Source organism: Xyrauchen texanus, chromosome 28, assembly GCF_025860055.1.
Source record: "Xyrauchen texanus isolate HMW12.3.18 chromosome 28, RBS_HiC_50CHRs, whole genome shotgun sequence".
NCBI lineage: Eukaryota > Metazoa > Chordata > Actinopteri > Cypriniformes > Catostomidae > Xyrauchen > Xyrauchen texanus.
In genome coordinates, this window is record NC_068303.1 from 40,154,970 (window position 1) to 40,175,652 (window position 20,683).

Below are 20,683 nucleotides of genomic sequence, written 5' to 3' on the forward strand. Positions count from 1 at the left end.
CTATAATCGTGCCTGGGAACAGATGCATCTAAGGGCAAGAGATTGTATTTTAGCATAAAATCTTAAAAAGCTAAATGCTCACATGACAGTTTACACGGTTAACTATTTCTGCTGCTCCAAACCTTCTTCAAAACCCCACAAAGTGTATAGAATCTTTTCTTTTTGTTCATAGAGGCAAACAATTATTATCTCTACATGATGGTACATATTTCACATAACTCACATATCAGAGTGTAGGGTCAGCCATGATAGCATGGAGCAGATAGGGTCAAGGGCCTTGCTCAAGGGCCCAACAGTGGCTGGGGCTTGAACCTTGAAACCCCAACCTTCTGGTCAGTAACCCAGAGCCTCAACCGCTCAGCCAACACTGCCAATGTATACATGTATGTTAGCATGTATAAACAATAAACATTTAGGCCAAACTATATAAATATATTGTTTGGCCTACATGTTTATTGTTTATATGCACAATTGTACTATTAACAAGTACTTACGCTAAATTGCATGACAAGTGTGTAAACGGTACTGTCTGTTTAAGAATGCCGTCAATTCTGCGGTTTGGTTTGGTTGAGCAAATATTAAGGAGCGTGAAATCACATGGCTTCTTTATTATAAATAAATGTTTCTTTTCTCTTGTTGTTGATCAGCAACTAACTGTAAAGAACAGAAAGACATTATTCATTGACAAATGGATTGTGTGGATCTTGTCTTTGGACACACATTACACAGAAGGACTCAAACCAAACTTTTACTCTCAACATGCATTGAAAGGATCTCGCTGCTCAGCTTTGCATATTAAAAGATAGATCTTTGGAATTGTAAGAATCGATATTGAGATCCTTTAAAAGAAGATTGCGATTAATCAGAAAATCTTTATTTTTACCCAATTGTTTTATTTTTTATTTGCTCTCTAGAATGAGATTTTCCCCTCCCATTAATACCCCCTGTCACTAATTACAGTAGCAATAGCAAATCATTGGCTGAGTTTGGAATGGCATACTACCATACTACTCTTAATGTAAAGCTATATACAGCAGATATGGTAAACATATTATGGTAGTATGCCATTCTGAACTTAACCATGGTTCATGGCTGTAATGTAAACTAAAGGCTAATGGTTATTAAAAACATGACAAACCTTTCCATATGTTTAGGTCCTACATTCTGTTTCAATAGGAAACTGGAAATCAACACAGGAAAGAAAACTGCACTCATTAAGCCATTTCATGTTTGTTTTTCTCTCTCTCTCTCTTTTCAGTATTATTACTCCATTAAGGATATATCAGTAGGAGGCATGTGCATCTGTTACGGTCACGCTAAGGCCTGCCCTCTCAACCCAGACACCAAGGTTTGCCATCTAAAACCAAAGCCTTTATTCTCAAACACTTTTACATGTGTATTTCTAATTAGGTTTATGGTCCCTTATTAAATAGTGACTAATCCCTTTGCCCCCTTTGTGAAGCATGACAACAGAAATAATTTAATTGCTACACTGTTGCAGTTGTCTGGTATGATCATAATATGATGAAATGCTGATATTTTGTGGTGCATCAACTGTATGTGGCACTTTCCACGAATAGCCAGTATATGGTCAGTGAAAGGAGGCACTTATCCTTCAGTCCTCAGGAGGTCAAACTACATACAGTATTATATGAGCTGTTTTATGTTCTATTAATTTATGTCTGCATTCTTTCCAAAATTTTGGACATGCCTAAACACAGTTTAAAACCCAGATTTGTGTGATTTGAATTTCAACATTACATTACATGTCAATATTAAATAACAATCTAAATTAAATGAAATAAATAAATAACATGGTTGCAAATTTGATTTACTTTGGGACTAATGTAGTTTTTTGTTGTTGAAAACTGTATATATCCCACAAATTAAAAAATAAAACGTTTGGTTACATATGTAACCTCCGTTCCCCGAGGGAGGGAACGAGACATTGTGTCGGAGAAGCGACACTAGGGGTCTCTCTTGAGCGCCGATATCCGCCTCTGATCTATGAAAAAAGGCCAATGAGAGTTGGCAGCCGGTATTTGCATGTCCCGCCCCCGGACATACGGGTATTTAAGCGGCGCAAATATGGGAGTTCATTCAGGATTTTTCTTCGGAGCCAGAAATGGTCCGGCCACAACAGTGGCTCGGTTCAGCGACATGGCGGAGGAAAGACACAACGTGTCGTTCCTCCCTCGGGAACGGAGGTTACATACGTAACCAAACGTTCCCTTCTGTCACTCTCTCCACGCTGTGTCGGAGAAGCGACACTGGGGGACCCATTCCAATCTTGCCATGTGCTGAACCGCGTACGCGGAACCGCTGATACAGAGGTGGGCAGGGATTTCATCCAGTGCCACGCATCGCCTGTACCTGGCTGCACGCACTCTTCCCCAATGCCCCATAAGAACATCGGAATCCTTCTAGTTACCCTGGGAGGGAACAAGGCGATGTTTGCCAACATGGGAACAGGCCAGCCTGGCTGGGCCTCTTTTCTCTCTATGTTTCTCGCATAGAGCAATCACGGCCGAGCCCTTACACGATATAGGGAAGGGGTCTTACCCAGACCCTCGCGGAGACCACACCTGCCCTTTTTCTTGGGGAGGAAAAGTGGTAGACACGTCACACAGCCGCCTTAAGGCTCGTGGTGGAAAGTATGGTGCGGTGGTAGATCCAGCCTTGAAAGGGGGAGTTGCTACAGCACGGCGACCGGGACAGCTGTAACTGCCTAAGGGAGACACGGGGTCCGCTCAGTAAGGGACAGAACCATGGAATTACACACAGGGGAGTCCGCAGCAGGAGGCCTTACCTGCGGAACACCTATACCAGTACAGGGTAGCCATCAGGGTACCCACAGTGGCTTGGGTCGGCGAAGTTCCTCCGCTGAACCGCGGACCCGGAGGGCTGGGGAGGAATCGACCAGGGGCCTGACTCGAGTGGGGCTCCTGGAAAGAAGGCGAACTACTTTACCTTGACGCCAGGAAAGGGCGCTGGCGCAAGCGATCCACCCGGCCGGTCGGTCTCACGCGTTACCGAAGTTCTCACGGGCTCGACCTGAGAAAACACGAGACGCTAACCGACTCAACGCGAAGGTTGTAAAACCTTGCGAAGGTGTTGGGTGTTGCCCAACCCGCGGCTCTACAGATGTCTGCTAGGGAGGTGCCCTTGGCCAGTGCCCACGAGGACGCAACACCCCTTGTTGAGTGAGCTCGGACCCGCAAGGGTAGGGGCACGGCCTGGGTGTGATAAGCCAGTGTGATGGCGCCGACAACCCAGTGGGCGTAGCCTCTGTTTGGAGACGGCATTCCCTTTCTGCCGCCCCCAAAGCAGACAAAGAGCTGCTCAGAGCGCCTGGTGCTCTGTGTGCGGTCCAGGTAAATGCGCAGGGCGCGCGACTGGACATAGCAACGAAAGGGCTGGGTCTGCCTCCTCCGGGCAGCGCTTGCAGGTTCACTACCTGATCTCGGAAGGGTGTGGTAGGAACCTTGGGCACATAGCCCGGTCGCAGTCTTAGGATCACAGACGTATCTGCCGGACCGAACTCCAGGCAAGTGTCGCTGACAGAGAACGCTTGCAGGTCCCCCGACCCTCTTGATAGAGGCGAAGCGATCAGCAGGGCCGCCTTGAGAGAGAGGGCCCTGAGTCCAATTGATTCAAGCTGCTCGAAGGGAGGTCTCTGGAGTCCTGCCAAGACTACCGAGAGATCCCAGGAGGGACCTAGGCCTGGCCGGGAGGGATTCAACCTCCGGCACCTCTCAGGAACCTGAGGATCAGGTCGTGCTTACCCAAAGACTTGCCGCCTACAGGATCGTGGTGGGCGGCAATGGCGGCAACATACACCTTGAGGGTGGACGGGACAGCCTCCTGTCCAGCCTCTCCTGTAGGAACAGGAGCACTGACTTGATCGCAGCATCTCTGCGTGGTCTTCAGTTCGGAAGAACACCAATCTGCGAACAAGCGCCACTTTAGGGCGTAAAGGTGCCTGGTAGAGGGGCTCTGGCTTGGTTGATTGTATTCACAACGGTCGCCGGTAAGCCGGCTAGCTCTTCCGCGTCCCGCCCAGGGACCAGACGTGGAGGTTCCAGAGGTCTGGGCGCGGGTGCCAGAGCGTGCCCCGGCCCTTGAGAGAGGAGGTCCTTTCTCAGGGAATTTGCCAGGGAGGAGCTGTCGCGAGAAGTCTGAGTTCCGAGAACCAAGTCCGAGTGGGCCAGTAGGGGGCCACTGACGTGACTTGCTCCTCGTCCTCCCTGACCTTGCACAGCACCGGTGCAAGAAGGCTCACTGGGGGAAATGCGTACTTGCGCAGCCCCGAGGGCTGAGAGCCTCTGTTAGGGCATACCAGAGCGGGCAGTGGGAGATTTCCCGGGAGGCAAACAGGTCTACCTGGGCCTTGCCAAACCGTTCCCAAATCAGCTGGACCGACTGGGGGTGAAGCCTCCACTCCCCGCCGGGCAGGCATTGTCGTGGTAGCGCGTCCGCTACGACGTTGAGCTTGCCGGGATGTGAGTGGCACGTCGTAGCGGACGCTACGGCTCCATAGGAGGAGACGGCGGGCGAGTTGTGACGTGGCGGGAGCGAACGCCGCCTTGGCGGTTTAAGTACGCCACCACCGTGGTGCTGTCCGATCTCACGAGGACATGTTTGTCCCGAACTAACGGGAGGAACTTCCTGAGAGCAAGAAGGACGGTCAGCAACTCCAGACAATTGATGTGCCAACGCAGCGGGGCCCCTTTCCAATTGCCTGCTGCTGCGTGCCCGCTGTACACTGCACCCCACCCGGACCGGGAGGCGTCGGTTGTGACCAGAACGCGTCGGGACACTTGCTGCAGGGACACTCCTGCCCGTAAAAAGCAGAGGTCTGTCCAGGGTCAGAGTGTTTTGAGGCAGGCGGGGGTGATCCTTCCCGATGCATGCCGTGGTGCCATGCTTGTCTCGGGACTCGAGTCTGGAGCCAGTGCTGGAGTGGTCTCATATGCATCAACCCCAGCGACGCGACCGCCGCGGAGGACGCCATATGCCCCAGGAGCCTCTGGAAAAGTTTTAGAGGGACCACTGTGCCTGGCTTGAAGGAAGCGAGGTAGTCCAGCACTGACTGAGCACGCTCGCTCGTGAGACGTGCTGTCATTGAGACTGAGTCTAACTCCAACCCGAGAAAAGAGATGCTCTGAACTGGAGTGAGCTTGCTCTTTTCCCAGTTGACCTGAAGCCCCAAACGGCTGTGGTGCTGGAGCACCTGGTCTCTGTGGATGCCGGCTACTCGTAGCGGGGCAAGGGCCACCTCTGCGACCTTCGTGAAGATGCAAGGGGACAGAGACATGCCGAAGGGGAGGACTTTGTACTGAAACGCCTGGCCGTCGAACGCGAACCGTAAGAAGGGTCTGTCGTGGCAGAATTGAGATGTGGAAGTACGCGTCCTTCAGGTCTACCACTGCGAACCAATGTAGATGCTGAACGCCAGCCAGAATATTTCTCTTCGTGAGCATTTTGAACGGGAGTTTTAACAAGGCCCGATTGAAAACTCGCAGGTCCAGGATTGGTCGTAAGCCGCCGCCTTTCTTGGGTACAATGAAGTAAGGGCTGTAGAAACCCTTCCTCATTTCGGTTGGAGGGACGGACTCTAGCGTGCCCTTGGCTAAGAGGGGAATAAACCGTGCGCAGGGAACTGCATGCTCGCCATGTACTGCGGAAAAGCGGACGCCCCTGAAGGGGGGCGGGAGCTGGGCAAACTGAATTGCGTAACCGAGTCGAATGGTCCAGTGCAGCCAGCGTGATGCGTTGGGAAGCGAAAGCCACGCTTCCCAGCTCTGCGCTAGGGGCACCAAAGGGACGAGTATTTTGGACGTACCCGGTGGGGCCTCGCAGCGGGGCGGAACAGGTAGTGCAGCGTCGGGCAGCTTCGTTGCGGCCTGAGGCTGTGGTGCTGAGAATAGACTCAAAGCACTTACCTTGCTCCGCGCACCCGGCAGGGGGCGGGTTCGTGACTGAGGAGGAGGTCTGATGCTGGCGTCCTCTGGACTTGTCTGAACCAGCCGGCCAGGGGACAGTCGTGGGCAGGCGGATGGCGGGATCGCCGCGTCCGGTGTACCTGGACTGTCGTAATCTGAAAGCAGATTGCCGTGAGAACGGCATTTGGTGGCCAGGTGACCCAGAGGCAAAGGAAATAGCTCTTTTATTGAGAATGTGGGTACCACAGCCCTTTGTTTTTTACCAATGAAAAAACAAAGGATTCTCCTCCCGGCCCTCCACCGGGGGACGGAGCGGTCTTACCACCTCCGGAGCTAACGTCTTCGGCTCTGGGTCGGCTGTCTCAGGAACGCTTGGGAGCCTTCCGAGTCCTAGAGGGGGTTCGTGAGACAGGGGGCGTGCGGCCTGGACCACTAGGGTGGCCATCGCCTGTCCGAGTGCCTGCGCTGTGGCCTTCGTCGCTCTCAGGGCGAGGTCGGTCGCTGAGCGCAGTTCCTGCAGCACATCAGGATCAGGTCCACCCCGTGCATGCTTCTGAGTGCTTTGGCCTGGTGGACTTGCAGGAGGGCCATCGCATGCAGGGCGGAGGCAGCGCGTCCAGCCGCACTGTAGGCCTTCGCGTTGAGCGAGGATGTTGTCCTACAGGGCTTGGATGGGAGTACGGGCGGCCACGCCAGGAGGTAGGGCTACCGGGCCATAGATGGTACGCAACTGCCCTATCGACCTGGGGAATCGCCTCGTACCGTGGCGCTCTCGCCATCGAGGGTGGTGAGAGTGGAGTGGGTGGCACCTAGATGAGCGGAGAGCGGGGCTCTCCACGTAGACGCCAGCTCGTCATGCACCTCCGGGAAAACGGGACCGGGGAATGCGAGGCCGCGAACGCGCGCTGCCCCCAGGAACCAGTCATCCAACCGTGAAGGCTGTGGGGAGGATGGAGGGTTCCAATCCAACCCCACGCTCACGGCGGCCCGGGAAAGCATGTCAGACATCTGAGCGTCGGCCTCAGCCTGGGCCTGCTGGCCCGAAGGCGACAGTCCAGGGGAGTTTTCGGCATCAGACATCACACTCTCCGATGCAGCGGCGAGCTCATCTGCTTCGGGCTCGGGAGGATAGACATACGGGCCGTGAGGCGAGCCGCTATCGCCGCGAGCGTAGGCTGGGACCAGCGAGCGTGTCGGGGAACAGGAGGTTCGCGGGGGGCTACCCGGCGAAACTGCACCCGCTACCGCCCCCAAATCGCCCCCAGCGTCAACCGCATCGTCCTCAATCCCGTGGGAAGAAGGAGCAATGCGGGGTGCAGCTGGGGTGGCTTGCTCTCTGTTGAAAGCAAGCCGCGACCGCAACGTGGTCATGGTCATGTTTTCGCAGTGAGAACATGAGCCATCCACAAACGCCGCCTGGTGTGATCGCGCCCAAACACACGTAAACAGCGCCTGTGGCCGTCTGAAGCGGAGAGCACTCTACCGCATCCAGGAACAACACAGGGGCGGAAGGGCATCTTGAAAAGACGCGTCCTGAAAAGGACGCTCAACGCCGCTGTGTTTTGCTCTTTTAGAGAAATTACTCTTTTAATAGGAATTTACTCTTTTAAATACACAATGTGTGTGTGTGTCTGCGCTGTCGAAGCTCAGGGGCAACAATGCACGCCGTGCAATGTGAAGGAGAAAGCCGCTGTTGTGCGCCGTCAAGATCCAACAGCATGCAGATCGTCAGAGGAAACAGGAACGTTAGTGGTGTAACTCGCAGCAAACTGCAGACAGACCATCGGCTCGAAGAAATTTTCTGAATGAACTCCCGTATTTGCGCCGCTTAAATACCCGTATGTCCGGGGCGGACATGCAAATACCGGCTGCCAACTCTCATTGGCCTTTTTTCATAGATCAGAGGTGGATATCGGCGCTCAAGAGAGACCCCTAGTGTTGCTTCTCCGACACAACGTGGAGAGAGCGACAGAAGGGGAAACATATATATGTTTGATCATTTTTTTTCACACAATAACTTCGGAAGTATGGTTGAACGTTTGAGCTGGACGAATTCAGACAACACAACATTTTTTATAAAAATTTCTCAGGAATAAGTAATGAGATATCATATCCGTGGAAAGTGCCATATGTATGTGCGTAACACTTCCTGCTTCAGATCTCCAAGTTTCACGCCTGTTTGATATTCAGATCTGTGTGCAAACGTTGCAGAGAGTGATGGTTTGAGTTTGATCTCACTGTCAGTACGCTGTGTCAGAAATATTTATGTTTGATAAAGTTGATTTTGTTGACTGTGTTTGGTTTCCATGTCAGAAATTCAGCTGTGAGTGTGAACACAACACTTGTGGGGAGAGCTGTGACCGATGTTGCCCCGGTTACAACCAGAAACCCTGGATGGCTGGAACCTTCCTCACACGGCACGTCTGTGAAAGTAAGGTCTCAACTACGTCCCGCAAAACCCAACAGAACCAAAACACAACTCACAGAGCTGACAATAAACCAGCTTGAACTTTCTGTTTGGAGCTGCACTGCTTTTCTCTTACTAATGTACTGCTGTGTGATGTCTTTATCTGCCAGAGTGTAACTGTCACAGTAAATCAGAGGAATGCTATTTCAACCAGACTGTGGCTGATGCTAAACTGAGTTTGAACATTCATGGAGAATATGAAGGGGGTGGAGTCTGCCTCGGTTGCTCCGATAATACAGGTGGGATTAACTGTCAATCATGTGCGGACGGCTACTACAGACCGAGTTGGGTGAGTTTTGTTTTCTCATTCCTGTCTGATAAATGATTTGCTCTTCACTTTTTATGAAAAACTTGCAACCCCTAAAACAGACAACTTTTAGGGAAAGGAAAGTTTTGCCTTAATATGTGTGAACAATTTACTAAATACAAACATTTTCTCAGGTGAGTCCAGATGAAGCCCACCCCTGCAGACCCTGCTCATGTGACCTGAGAGGTTCACTGCACCCTGCATGTGTTCCTGATGACAGTCACGCCACCACAGGTAAAACACAGGCTGTCCTTTGATGGTTTCCCACAACCAGGCTGGTCAAGCCAGTATGTTTTAACAGTTTATCCCTGTCTTTAGGGATTCCAGATATTTATCACTTCACTGAATGCTGTATTGTGCTTTATTGCACTAACCAGACTGATCTCACTGTGAATTTGGTGACAGTCGGTCGAAAGATCTGCTGCTTAAATCGGTCTGTGCTTACCGAAATTAGAAGCACTGCTCCCAGTGGCCACAGCTGGAAGTGTTGTTGAACGTATGGGCACGTGTGAGCTCCAGTTTCTGGGTGAAATGTCCACAGAGTGGTGCCAACAGCGAATAGTATTTTTAGTTGTAAATTATGGGTAACACTTTATTTTTAAGGGTCCACGATTATGCACTAGTTAATCATGAATAAGACATTTAATAATAATTAACTGAATGTAGAGTAAAGCTATTTTAGCCATAATTTACAACTTATTTAACGTCTTATTTTTGTGTTGAAAGTAATGTAATCAATGCTCAATTTCAGAGATCCATCATTAATCAAGTTTACTAAACAATAGACAGTAATTAAGGCTAATTCGTATTGGCTTCAAAGCTGTTACTACTAAATTACTACCCCTGTTCTAAAAACATTTTACCTATTAATCTTGTTGGTTTGTTTTACATTTATTAGGTGGTATTCAAGTTTATTTAAATACATTAAGAATTTTGATTAATTCGTCTTGGATTTACATTTAAATGACTATATATTTTTATTAATGACAACTTGCACATGTTCTAATGTTAAGTTTCTAACTACTCAAATTATTGGATTTTTGTTGTACTTTATTAGGTGGTGTTTTAAGTGTAAGACAGTAATTGCCAGTACTTGTTTACTAAATGTTTTACTAAGTCATTGAAACGTAACAATGATGCAATGGTTTGTAACGGCCACTTTATAATGTTACTTAATTGTGCTTCAGTTCTTACACATGCAGTTTTTCCTTGGCAGACCCACTTTTTTTTCTGGCTACACCTTTAAAGAGGACACATTCTTGATGGAGCACAAATCCGTACTTGGGGATCTCAAGAGGTGTTTTTCGAAGTATTAAATATGTTTAACTTGACACAGCGACCTAAACATTTTTATGACGTGATGCAACCTAAGCTCTAATAATACTTACACAAGCTCTCATAATAAATCTCGGACTGATTGACAAATTCAATTGCAAAAAGGATTGCTGTGAACTGTATGCCAATGATTGGCTTATGTTCAATAATATGGAAATAATCAATACATTGGATTCTAAAGCCACTTTTTGGACTGTCTTATCAATGCTTAACAGCTCTGCCACAATAATATGCAATTGAACTATCTGAATATAATTTTTGTATAATATATATATATATATATATATATATATATATATATATATATATATATATATATATATATATATATAAACATATATTATACACCAATCATCCACAACATTAAAACTCCCTGCCTGTCTTGTGTGTTGATTATGGGTTTTGTAGTTCTTCTCATTGTCTTTGTTTCATTGGTTCTTGTGATTATTAGTCCCAGGTGTTCCTTGTTTCCTCCTTTGCCCCTTGTGTATTTTCTCCCTTAGTTCTCTGTCTGTCACTCACTCGACGTTGTGTCGATGAGTTGACACTAGGGGTTGTTCCTGCGGACATCAGACATCTCTGATCTTGAGAAAGCCCCCATACTTTTCTTCCCGGAAGTGCATGATGAGCTCACGCGATCACGGCGGGCACCTTTTACTGCCCGGACCTGGTTCGCGGGCTCGTCCTCTCTCACTACCCTCGATGGTGTGGCTGCCAGGGGGTGCTCGGTGACTCCCCAGGTTGGTAAGGCGATCGCAGTGCACTTGTGCCCGCAGAGCGCTGCCACCTGGCGGAGCCGTCCGAGTCTCCCGTCCAGGGCCCGTGGGTTTACATCGTCACTCACGACTGAGCCTACAGTGCCGCTGGACAGGCCGCCTCCGCCGTGCACGCCACGGCTCTCCTGCGAGTGCGCCAAGCCGGGACGCTCAAAGAACTGCACGGGCGTAGTTCTGACCCCAGATTTATGCAGGAGCTGCACTCAGTGACTGGTCTCACCCTCTGAGCGATGATGGTCACGGCGTGGTCTCTCGGGCAGGTGATGTCCACCTTAGTGGTCCAGGACCGCCACCTTTGGCCCAACTTGGTCATAATATCTAATGCAGTATGGAAACTGTCAGTAATTTGGCAGAATGGGGTTGATTTCAGGGGACATGAACTTTCGGAAGCAACCTGTCGATTTCTCGTGTTTATTAAATCCTAAATGTAAAACATATTTGCCATTTGAAATCTGCACTAAAATGCTTGTTTAGATAAATCTGGCAAAATTGGGCCTTTTTTCTTTTTAAACACACTTTTAATCATATTCAGAATTACTGTAATATTGCAGTAAAATCACAGGTATAATATCTTGTGTTTTATGTGCATGGACTTTAACAGTGTGTTTTCTTGTTTGTACAGATATTACTGCAGGCTCCTGCATTTGTAAGCAGGGATATGCAGGTGAGAAGTGTGACAGGTGTGCGTTCGGATACACGGGATTTCCTCTGTGTGAGCGATGCAACTGCAGCAGTGAGGGCAGCATTAACCAGGACCCCTGCCAGCTGCCCTGTGTGTGTAAGGTACTGGACACACTACTCACAGTTACATCAATACTATAAAACTTAGAGGGGCATTCACTAAACAGTTAAACTTTAAAGCATAGATTTTCACAACAAAACAAATTTGTCTTTTTCACTAATCACCTGCAATCCATTTTAACCAGGCTCTAAATGATCACAGATAGCTCTGCGCTATGAGTACTTAAATCAAGTCATCCTTTCAGTACAAACTCGCTTTCTTTCTATGTATATTAACATTGCCAATAGTGAATTATCACTAATGAACCAAACCACAGAGGACAAAAATGAGCATTTTTACTAGTTGTAATTTCATTGTTGATATCAGAAATGGATATTTGTAATTATTGATATAAAGATAAATATATTATTTTTACTATATGAAATTCAATTAATAAGAAATTATTTGATATACTGCATTTTGAAAAATGTGAAAATGCAGTTACAGATATCAATGTTTTTACAGTTTGATATAAAAAAAATTGATATTTCTGTAAATAACAACATCATTTTTTATATCACTATATATTGCTATTGCAAACCTAATTACTGATATCAAAAATTACCGATAGCACTTTCACTTAATTCTATTGTTGATCTCAACTAATTAACTAATTAAAATTGCAATTTTGATATCTACTGTAGAATTCACATCCTACGTGTGATTAAATGTCATAAGAATTTGCAATAATTGTGATGTGCAAACTGCGTTCTGCACTAATTTTGTTGCCGTATTAGCTGAATTGATCCCTGATTCGCATAATTCTTTTAGTGAATTGGGTACTTAAACAATTCACCCAATTCAGGCAAATTCAGCTCAGTTCTTAGTGAATTCCTCCCTCGGTGGACAAATCCCTTCGAAGCACATTTGCAAGTCATCAAATGTCATTAGCAGCATCAAGTGCATTGTAATTGGTTAAAAGTCACTACAAAATGGTTGGTGTGACGAGGAGGAGGGCGGGGCCGGGCCGTGACTATGCACGCCCGGCCCCCAATCAGGCTAATCAACCGAGGAGAGGGATAAGTACAGCGAGATGTGGCTGTTTGGGAGAGAGAGAGAGCCATACACAGCTGCCGTGGTGTTTATGTTTGTGTCTTTTTGTTTCATTAAATAATATTTTCACTGTTCAGCCAGTTCCCACCTCCTCCTTTCCCAACCTTAACCATGTTTGCTTTACTGGATCTTCTATAGGTGTGCGTGAAATCACTGTTATTTTAGAATGTGTGTGTAATAGATGCAAATAGCTTTCACAGTTCATCCTTTATCAGCCAATTAGAAGCAGTCTGATGGTTTCTAGAGCAACCAGGCAGGATGACCTTTAACCCTGCTTAGGTTAATTATTAAGCTGTGAAAAGATCACACACAAACATATGCAGATAGTTTGTTGGAAGTTGTACATAACATCTGCAATGTTAATGATTTATGTCACTTAATGATGATGAGAGAACATTTTAGAATGATCCTTCCTGCATTCATTTGACCAGAAATGTTGATCTTAATTTAAAACATTCTAAAATATTGAAATTACCTGCCAAACCATTGGACACACTTGACAATTTTTATTTTCAGTAACGTTCAGTTTCTCAAGATCATCTTTAAACTGTTGATTTGAAGGTATATGCTTGAATGCTTGAACTTCATTTTGTTGACACATTGTGTCTACGCAAAACTAAAATGTAATTTATAACTAAAGCTTTATTAGTTTGCTTTGTTTTTATTTTTTAAGTTGACAGTAAAGAAAAGCGTCAACAAACCAACCAGCATTATCTGTCTGTAAAAGCTGAAGTGGCAAGTGTGACTGATCCAATTGAAATGTGGGAAGAGAGCTGGTGTTCAGCTTCAACACTAGTGGAAGAAATCTGATTTTACCTGTCTTTAATCGTTATAGTGAAGGTACACTGAATGCAGAAACTCTCAAGGAGCCATCTGCTATACACTACAACATCACGTGTTTCACTGAAACTTGAGAGCTAAGACTCCCGACTGTGATCGAATTGAATAGAAGTGTTGTGGAAGCAACTTTAAAAATTTAGTTTTCCAAACTACTAGCCACTCATAACCTTAAGTAGTTAAACTACAGTCAAGCTACTCTTTTTAAAAAGTTGTCTCTACACCATTTGTGTACCTCAGCAGAAATCCAGATTTGTCAGACCAGGCAAATTGTTTTTTTCAATCATCTACGGTCCAGTTTTGGTGAGCATGTGCTCACTGCAGCCTCAGTTTCCTGTTCTAAGCTGACAGTAGTGGTACCCGGAGGGGTCTTCAGCTGCTGTAACCCATCCGCCTAAATGTTTGACATGTTGTGTGTTCAGAAATGCTTTTCTGCATTGCAATGTTATAACGTGTGTTTATTTGGGTTACTGTCTCCAGTCAGCTTGGACCGGTCTGGTCATTCTCCTCTGACCTCTGTCATTAACAAGCCATTTTTGCCCACAGAACTGCCGCTCTCTGGATGTTTATTTGTTTTTCGCATCATTCTCTATAAGTTAATATATATTGAGACTGTTGTGTGTGAAAATCCCAGGAGATCAGCAGTTACTAAAATACTGAAGCCAGCCCATCTGGTACCAACAATCATGCCATGCTCCAAATCACTGAGATAACTTTTTTACCCATTCTGATGGTTGATGTGAACATCAATTGAAGCTCCTGACACATATTTCCATGACTTTATACATTACACTGCTGCCACACGTTTTGGCTGATTAAAGAATTTGCATGAATAAATAGATGTTCAGGTGTACCTAATAAAGTGACCAAGCCAAGTGTATCTGTCTGTGTCTCGTAAGACCATAAGGAACACCCCCTTGGATCATAAAGCAATTCTATTGGCTGAAAGAACTTTTATATTATTAAACCAAACATATAAATGGTGATATTAAATACCTCTCCAGTTAGCTCACAAGCTAACCGATTAGCTTAGCATACCACTAGCTTCTCCTTTTCATTTTCATCACATTTCTCCTCACTGTCGCCACCTAGTGATATGGTGGTATGGTTGTATTCAATAAATCGTTGCTGTATATTTAATAATTTTGCAAACTTCTTTTTGTTAGGGGTATGTTTAGGGGTAAGGATAGGTAACTTAGGGGTTGCTGTGGACTTTAATAAACACAACGAACACAGTGTACGAATGTGACATCCAACTGGTGCCAGACTCAGATAGACCCATTCTCTCTGAAGCTGCAGCAAGTGTGTGCGGGAGATGTGTATCTCCGTGCGAGAGAGTGCATCAGCTGGGAGAAGTTTCAATCAGTCTTGCTCAGATTGGGTCACTTCACGCGTCTCATAGAAGCAGGTCTGACTGCACAGAGAAATGTCAGTTTCAGTACATGATCCGCTTTCTTAGAATCTGAACTTTAATAAAGGACGTATTAAAGATATCGACGGTGTTTCCTTAAAAAAATGCTCTGCAAGATTTGCTTCAGCGGAGCATTAGGTTAGGGTTAGGGTTATCCCAGCTCAAAAGTATTCTCAACAACACTAATACCTTCTGTATTAACTTATTTAGTTTTTTCTGTATAATTTCCTCACATTTCGTGATCAACATCTCCTTTGGAGTTTTTCTGAACTATGAGCTGCGTCTTCTTCCATTCTGCATTCTATTCTCTATCAGCTGCAGTGTTCCTCTGCAACACACTCGCAGGTCATCATTAGAGTTTCATATGAAATTAAAATTAATTAAAAAAAATGTTCTCAACAATTTTTTATTGTCGACGTTGTGGATAATGTTCACAACGTAATTTCAGCCTTACTACATATGTATATCTATGGATGAAGCGCTTAAACATGTATTTTTGTAACGATAGTGTGGGAAGCATTAGCGGGCAGACAGGTGGATCAGATCCAAACGCAGTTTATTAAGGTAATGACAAAACAAACAAAACACTGGAACAAATGAAAAGTCCACGATGGGAATAAAATCAAACACAAAATAACACACAGTAGGTGGGACGAACAGCGAACAGCGAACATCCACGAAGGGCTGGGGAATCCTTGAATGCACTAGGGGAACAGAGAGAACAGCAAGCGGTCATTGGAGTAAACGGGAACCGTGAAGACGAACAAGAAACGTCAACGCACGACAAAGGGAAGGGAAAACAGTGGGGTTTAAATAATGAGACACGGTAATGACAAAATGACGGACAGGTGCGGACAATAACACAGTGACGGGGCCGGAAAAGATGGGAAGAAGGGAAGTGAAACACGAGCAGACAACAAGGAAGACATGACAGGAAGCGTGAGCGGTAAGACAGAAAACACGGAGCGGATAACAAGGGAGCGTGACACGGAACGTGATAAGGGAAAGCGGAAAACACGGGACGGACAACACGGGATTGTAACAATTTTAAAGTACATCATATTCCAGTATTTCATCCACATTTAATATTTAATAATTATATATTGAATTATTGTTATTTGGGGGCCTATCTCTGCAAAAACGTATATGCGATTTATTGTGATTTGATTAAATAATTGGCAATCATATAATTAATTCGATAAAAAATTTGAATGGATTGACAACCCTTAAAAGTGAAAAAGCATTGCTAAAGACATTCATGCTTGTTGCTAAACATTTCATTGCTTAAATGTTCATAGTTTCCACTAGTAGGTGTAATCAAGTAAGAAATTACTTAATGAAAGACACTGAATGGGACAAGAGTGCATGTTATGATCTCAAAGAGGTGAACACCACACTCAGGATAGTTCACCTAAAGATTACAATTATGTCATTATACTCACCCTCATGTCGTTACAAACCTGTATGACTTACTTTCTTCTATGTAACACAAAAGATGTAAGGCAGTATGTTTATCTCAGTCACCTTATTTAACTGCTCTACAACACTGATCTCCACTCTGGACAGATAGATGGATGAAGAGTCTGGATTTGACTTGTGTTTGGCATAACTCACATGAATTGTGTCACGTTTATGCATTTTGTTTTTGTTTTCATGTCTTATATTTTCTAGTTTAGTTCCTTGTCTGGTCATGTGGTGTCTTGTAATGTGATTTTCTGTTCCCTCATGTGATCTTGTCATGTGTTTCTCCTGTTCATGTGTCTTGTTTTCATTCGTTTTAGTATATTAGTCTTGTTATCTTGTTTTTAAATCTGTCTGTTCATTGGTTGTCTTGTTACCCATGTCTGTGTATTTAAGCTCTAATGTTTGCCATTGTCTAGTGTCAGGTATTATGTATGTAACTTTGTTGTTTTGATCAAGTCAAGCCATTGTTCAAGTCATGTTACATATGTTTAAGTTAAGTCTATAGTCAAGTCATGTCAACTCTAGTTTTTGTCAGGTCTACTTCATGTTAATGTTCACGTTTTTAGTTAGAGGTTTTGGATTACATTTTTTATAAATAAACTGCACTTGGGTTCATCTTCACACAATCATCTCTTCGTCTGCCTGTTGCCAACATCATTACAGAATACCTGACTGCCCATCATGAACCTAGTAGATCAGCTCCTTTGTCTACGCCAGGGGAGACATCCCCTGGAGGATTATGTGAAGGAATTCTGCGCTCTGGCCTGCAGGGTGGATTTGAATGAGGTGGCCCTCAAAGACTGTTTCCGTTTTTTGGGCTGATCGAGCCGATTTCCTATTTAATGCCTGGCGGTCGGTGTACCGAGGGCCTTGCTCAGTTTATCAACCTTGCCCTACTGATGATTGGTTCACTATTCACCATAGGGGAGTCGGTCACCGAGCCAACAGCCACGCCTATGTACATGACTACAGATGTCATATCAGATTCTCTGCCCTTGTGCACAACCACAGAGGTAGTTTCTGAGTCTCAGTCCATGCCCAGGACCACAGAGGTCATTCCTGAGTCTTTGTCTATGGCTACGACCCCAGAGGTCATTTACGAGTCTCATTACATTCCCACAACCACAGAGGTAATTCCTGAGTCTCTGTCTACCTCCACAACCTCAGAAGTCATTCCCAAGACTCATTCCATGCCCACGACCACAGAGGTTGCTCCAGAGACTCTTCTCATGTTCATGACCACTGAGGTCTTTTCCCAGACATCCAGGTTCGAGCCTCCCACGGCTCCACCTTCCACAACTTAGCCCCACATCATGGCTGCCAAGCCCGAGTTCCACGCCATGGCTGCCAAGCCCGAGTTCCACATCATGACCACCAAGCCCACGTTCCACGTCGTACATCCAAGCCCGAGTTCCACATCGTACAGCCAAGCCCGAGTTCCACGTCATGCCGCCAAGCCCGAGTTCCACGTCATGGCCGTCAAGCCCGAGTTCCATGTCATGGCTGCCAAACCAGATTTCCACATCATGGTGACTGAGCTTGTGCCACCTTCTGCCCCGGATCCTCAGTGTACTCCAGACCATGTCACAGTCCCGCCTCAGCCTGTTCCATGCTATGTCACAACCACCCCTCAGCATGCTCCATGCCATGTCACAGCAGAACCTCAGTCTGCTCCATGCCATGTCTCAGCCAAGCCCAGACTGCTCCATGCCATGTCACAGCCGAACCTGAGTCTGCTCCATTTCGTGTCTCAGCAAAGCCCCAGACTGTTCCATGCCATGTCAAAGCCAAACTTCTGTCTTCTCCATGCCATGTCTCAGCTGAACATCAGTCTGCTCCATGCCATGTCAAAGCTAAGCGTCAGTCTGCTCCATGCCATGTCTCAGCCAAGCCCCAGACTGCTCTATACCATGTCACAAGCGAGCCTCTGCACCACGGTCCAGGCCCACCTCTGTGCCATGGTCAAGGCCCACCTCTGCTTCTCGGTCTAGGCCCACCTCTGCTCCATGGTCCAGGCCTGCCTCTGCTTCACCAGGGACCTCCATCCCTACGGCTCCGCCTTGGACCTCAGCCTTATCGGCTCTGTCAAGGCCCCTCTTTCCATTGGCTTTGCCCTGTTCTTATGCTCCACGCCCTGTCCCAGCTCCCTAATTAACTTTGCTATTATGTTTTGTGGCATCGGGAGCCACCCGGGGGGGGGTGGAGGATGTCACTTTTATGTGTTTTTTTCTTTATTTCATGTCTTTTATTTTCTTGTTTAGTTCCTGTTCTGGTCATGTGGTGTCTTGTTATGTGATTTTCTGCTGTTCATGTGTTTTCATTGGTTGATTACTTTTTTATCAGTTCTTGTTTATAATTGGTTTTAGTTTATTAGTATTTAGATGTGCAAGTAGGAGGCGAGAACCGGATACACAACATAAATAATATTTAATTAAATAAAAAGACACACACACAAACACATACAGGGCAGCTGCCTGTAATTCTCTCTCTCTCGAACAGTCGTCCTCGACCGCCTTTATCCCATAGGCTGATTGTCCCATCAGACAGATTGGGGACAGGCTGGAACAGCGTGCACTGTTCCAGCCTGGCCCCGCCCTCCTCCGCTCTACAGTCTTGTTATCATCTTATTAGTTCTGTCTGTTCATTGGTTGTTTTGTTACCCATGTCTGTGTATTTAAGCCCTAATGTTTGCCATTGTCTAGTGTCAGGTATTATGTATGTAACTTTGTTGTTTTGATCAAGTCAAGCCATTGTTCAAGTCATGTTACGTTATGTTTAAGTTAAGTCTATAGTCAAGTCATGTCAAGTCTAGATTATGTCAAGTCTAGTTCATGTTTATTTTCACGTTTTTAGTTAGGGGTTTTGGATTACACGTTTGATAAATAAACTGCACTTGGGTTCATCTTCACACAATCGTCTCTTCGTCTGCCTGTTGCCAACATTGTTACAAATTGACTGTTATGGTCAGATTATGGAGGCAATTATTAAACTCTGTTCAGTAATAGCTTGGTTCAGGCAGGCCGCCAGTGTAAATGGGACATTAAGAAACAACAAAAATTACACCCACATATGGGATGGACTCAATCCAGGTGCCAGGAGTCGTGATGCCAAACTTGCCAATACAGAAGTATATTACAGCATCAGAACGCAGTCTGGTGACTGGAGAGGAAAGGTTCATTTGCTGTTAGAAAAAGTTAATACTGGATTTACACACACTTATATACACAGTACACTTTGCAGAGTTTTGGGAGTGATAACTGCATTTAAATGTGAATTATTGTTCTGTGTGCACAGAATACAGAATAGAGAGTCACTACCAGATAACAATGCAAACAGTTATGATTAAGAAACATGCATGCCAATCATTTAAAAATGTTTTTGGTATTTTTGACCACATAAATATTAGTTACCAGATATGTTAATATCCATACATTTTAAGGATGTTTTATGTTTTATGTTTATGCTCATACATTTGCAAGTGAGTCAAGGTAAGTACTTATGTTTGTGTGATTGTCTTGCACCAAACCTCAGACGAGCTGTCATTGTTCAAAAGAGTAGACTGATCACACTGTGAATTTAAGGTCAAAAGTTCAGCTGCTGAAATCATTCTGTGCTTACAGAAATTTGAAGCACTGCCCCAGCGGCTGAAGCTGGAAGTGTTGTTGTACTGATGGGCACGTGTGAGCTCCAGTTTCCAGGTGAAATGTTCACAGAGTGGCCCAAAAGCGAGTTGTATTTTTAGTTGTGTAAGATGTTATACAGAGAAGAGGAATTCATATTTTATTACCTCTACCCCCAAACCAACCCTAAACATAACCATCAGTGGAGGAAAACTTTTATTTTAGAGCAAAAATGCACCCTCCAATTTGCATTAAGTGAACACGATTACTTCCTGGTTTCCACAGAACCCATGTCTCTTAGGCTTGCAGTAGTACTGCTACAGGAATAGGTGATCATAATTGAAATGGTGCAATAGGGGAGGGTGCTTGACAATAATTCAGCAGAATGGGGTAATTTCAGGGTACATGAACATTCAGAAGCTGCATGTTGATTTCCCATATGATCATGTTGAAAAGAGCGTGCCATGACTGTAGTAAAGGGATAGATCACCCAAAAATGACAATTATGTCTTTATTTACCCATCCATATATCATTCCAAATATATATATAATGATTGCGGTTTCCTTCGGTTTTGAGGACAAGGACAACATGTCCATGATGGCGTCGGATTCCGAGGATTTACCCGGCGGCCAGGCTGAGGTCTTTCCTCCAAGCAGAAGGATTTCCAGACCTTCAGTAACTTATAA

The 20,683-nt window shown here is 45.5% G+C and overlaps 1 protein-coding gene across 4 annotated transcripts in view; it reads left to right on the plus strand.

Moving 5' to 3' along the window:
* The window catches only part of lama2 (laminin, alpha 2), a 385,152-nt gene that overhangs the window by 123,951 nt on the left and 240,518 nt on the right, over positions 1-20,683 (plus strand). For all 4 annotated transcript variants that reach the window (XM_052095596.1, XM_052095599.1, XM_052095597.1 and 1 more), the window contains exons 6-10: positions 1,259-1,348; positions 8,259-8,376; positions 8,523-8,701; positions 8,854-8,953; positions 11,453-11,613. In XM_052095596.1, coding sequence (XP_051951556.1) covers positions 1,259-1,348; positions 8,259-8,376; positions 8,523-8,701; positions 8,854-8,953; positions 11,453-11,613 — 648 coding nt within the window. The remainder of the gene's footprint in view (positions 1-1,258; positions 1,349-8,258; positions 8,377-8,522; positions 8,702-8,853; positions 8,954-11,452; positions 11,614-20,683) is intronic.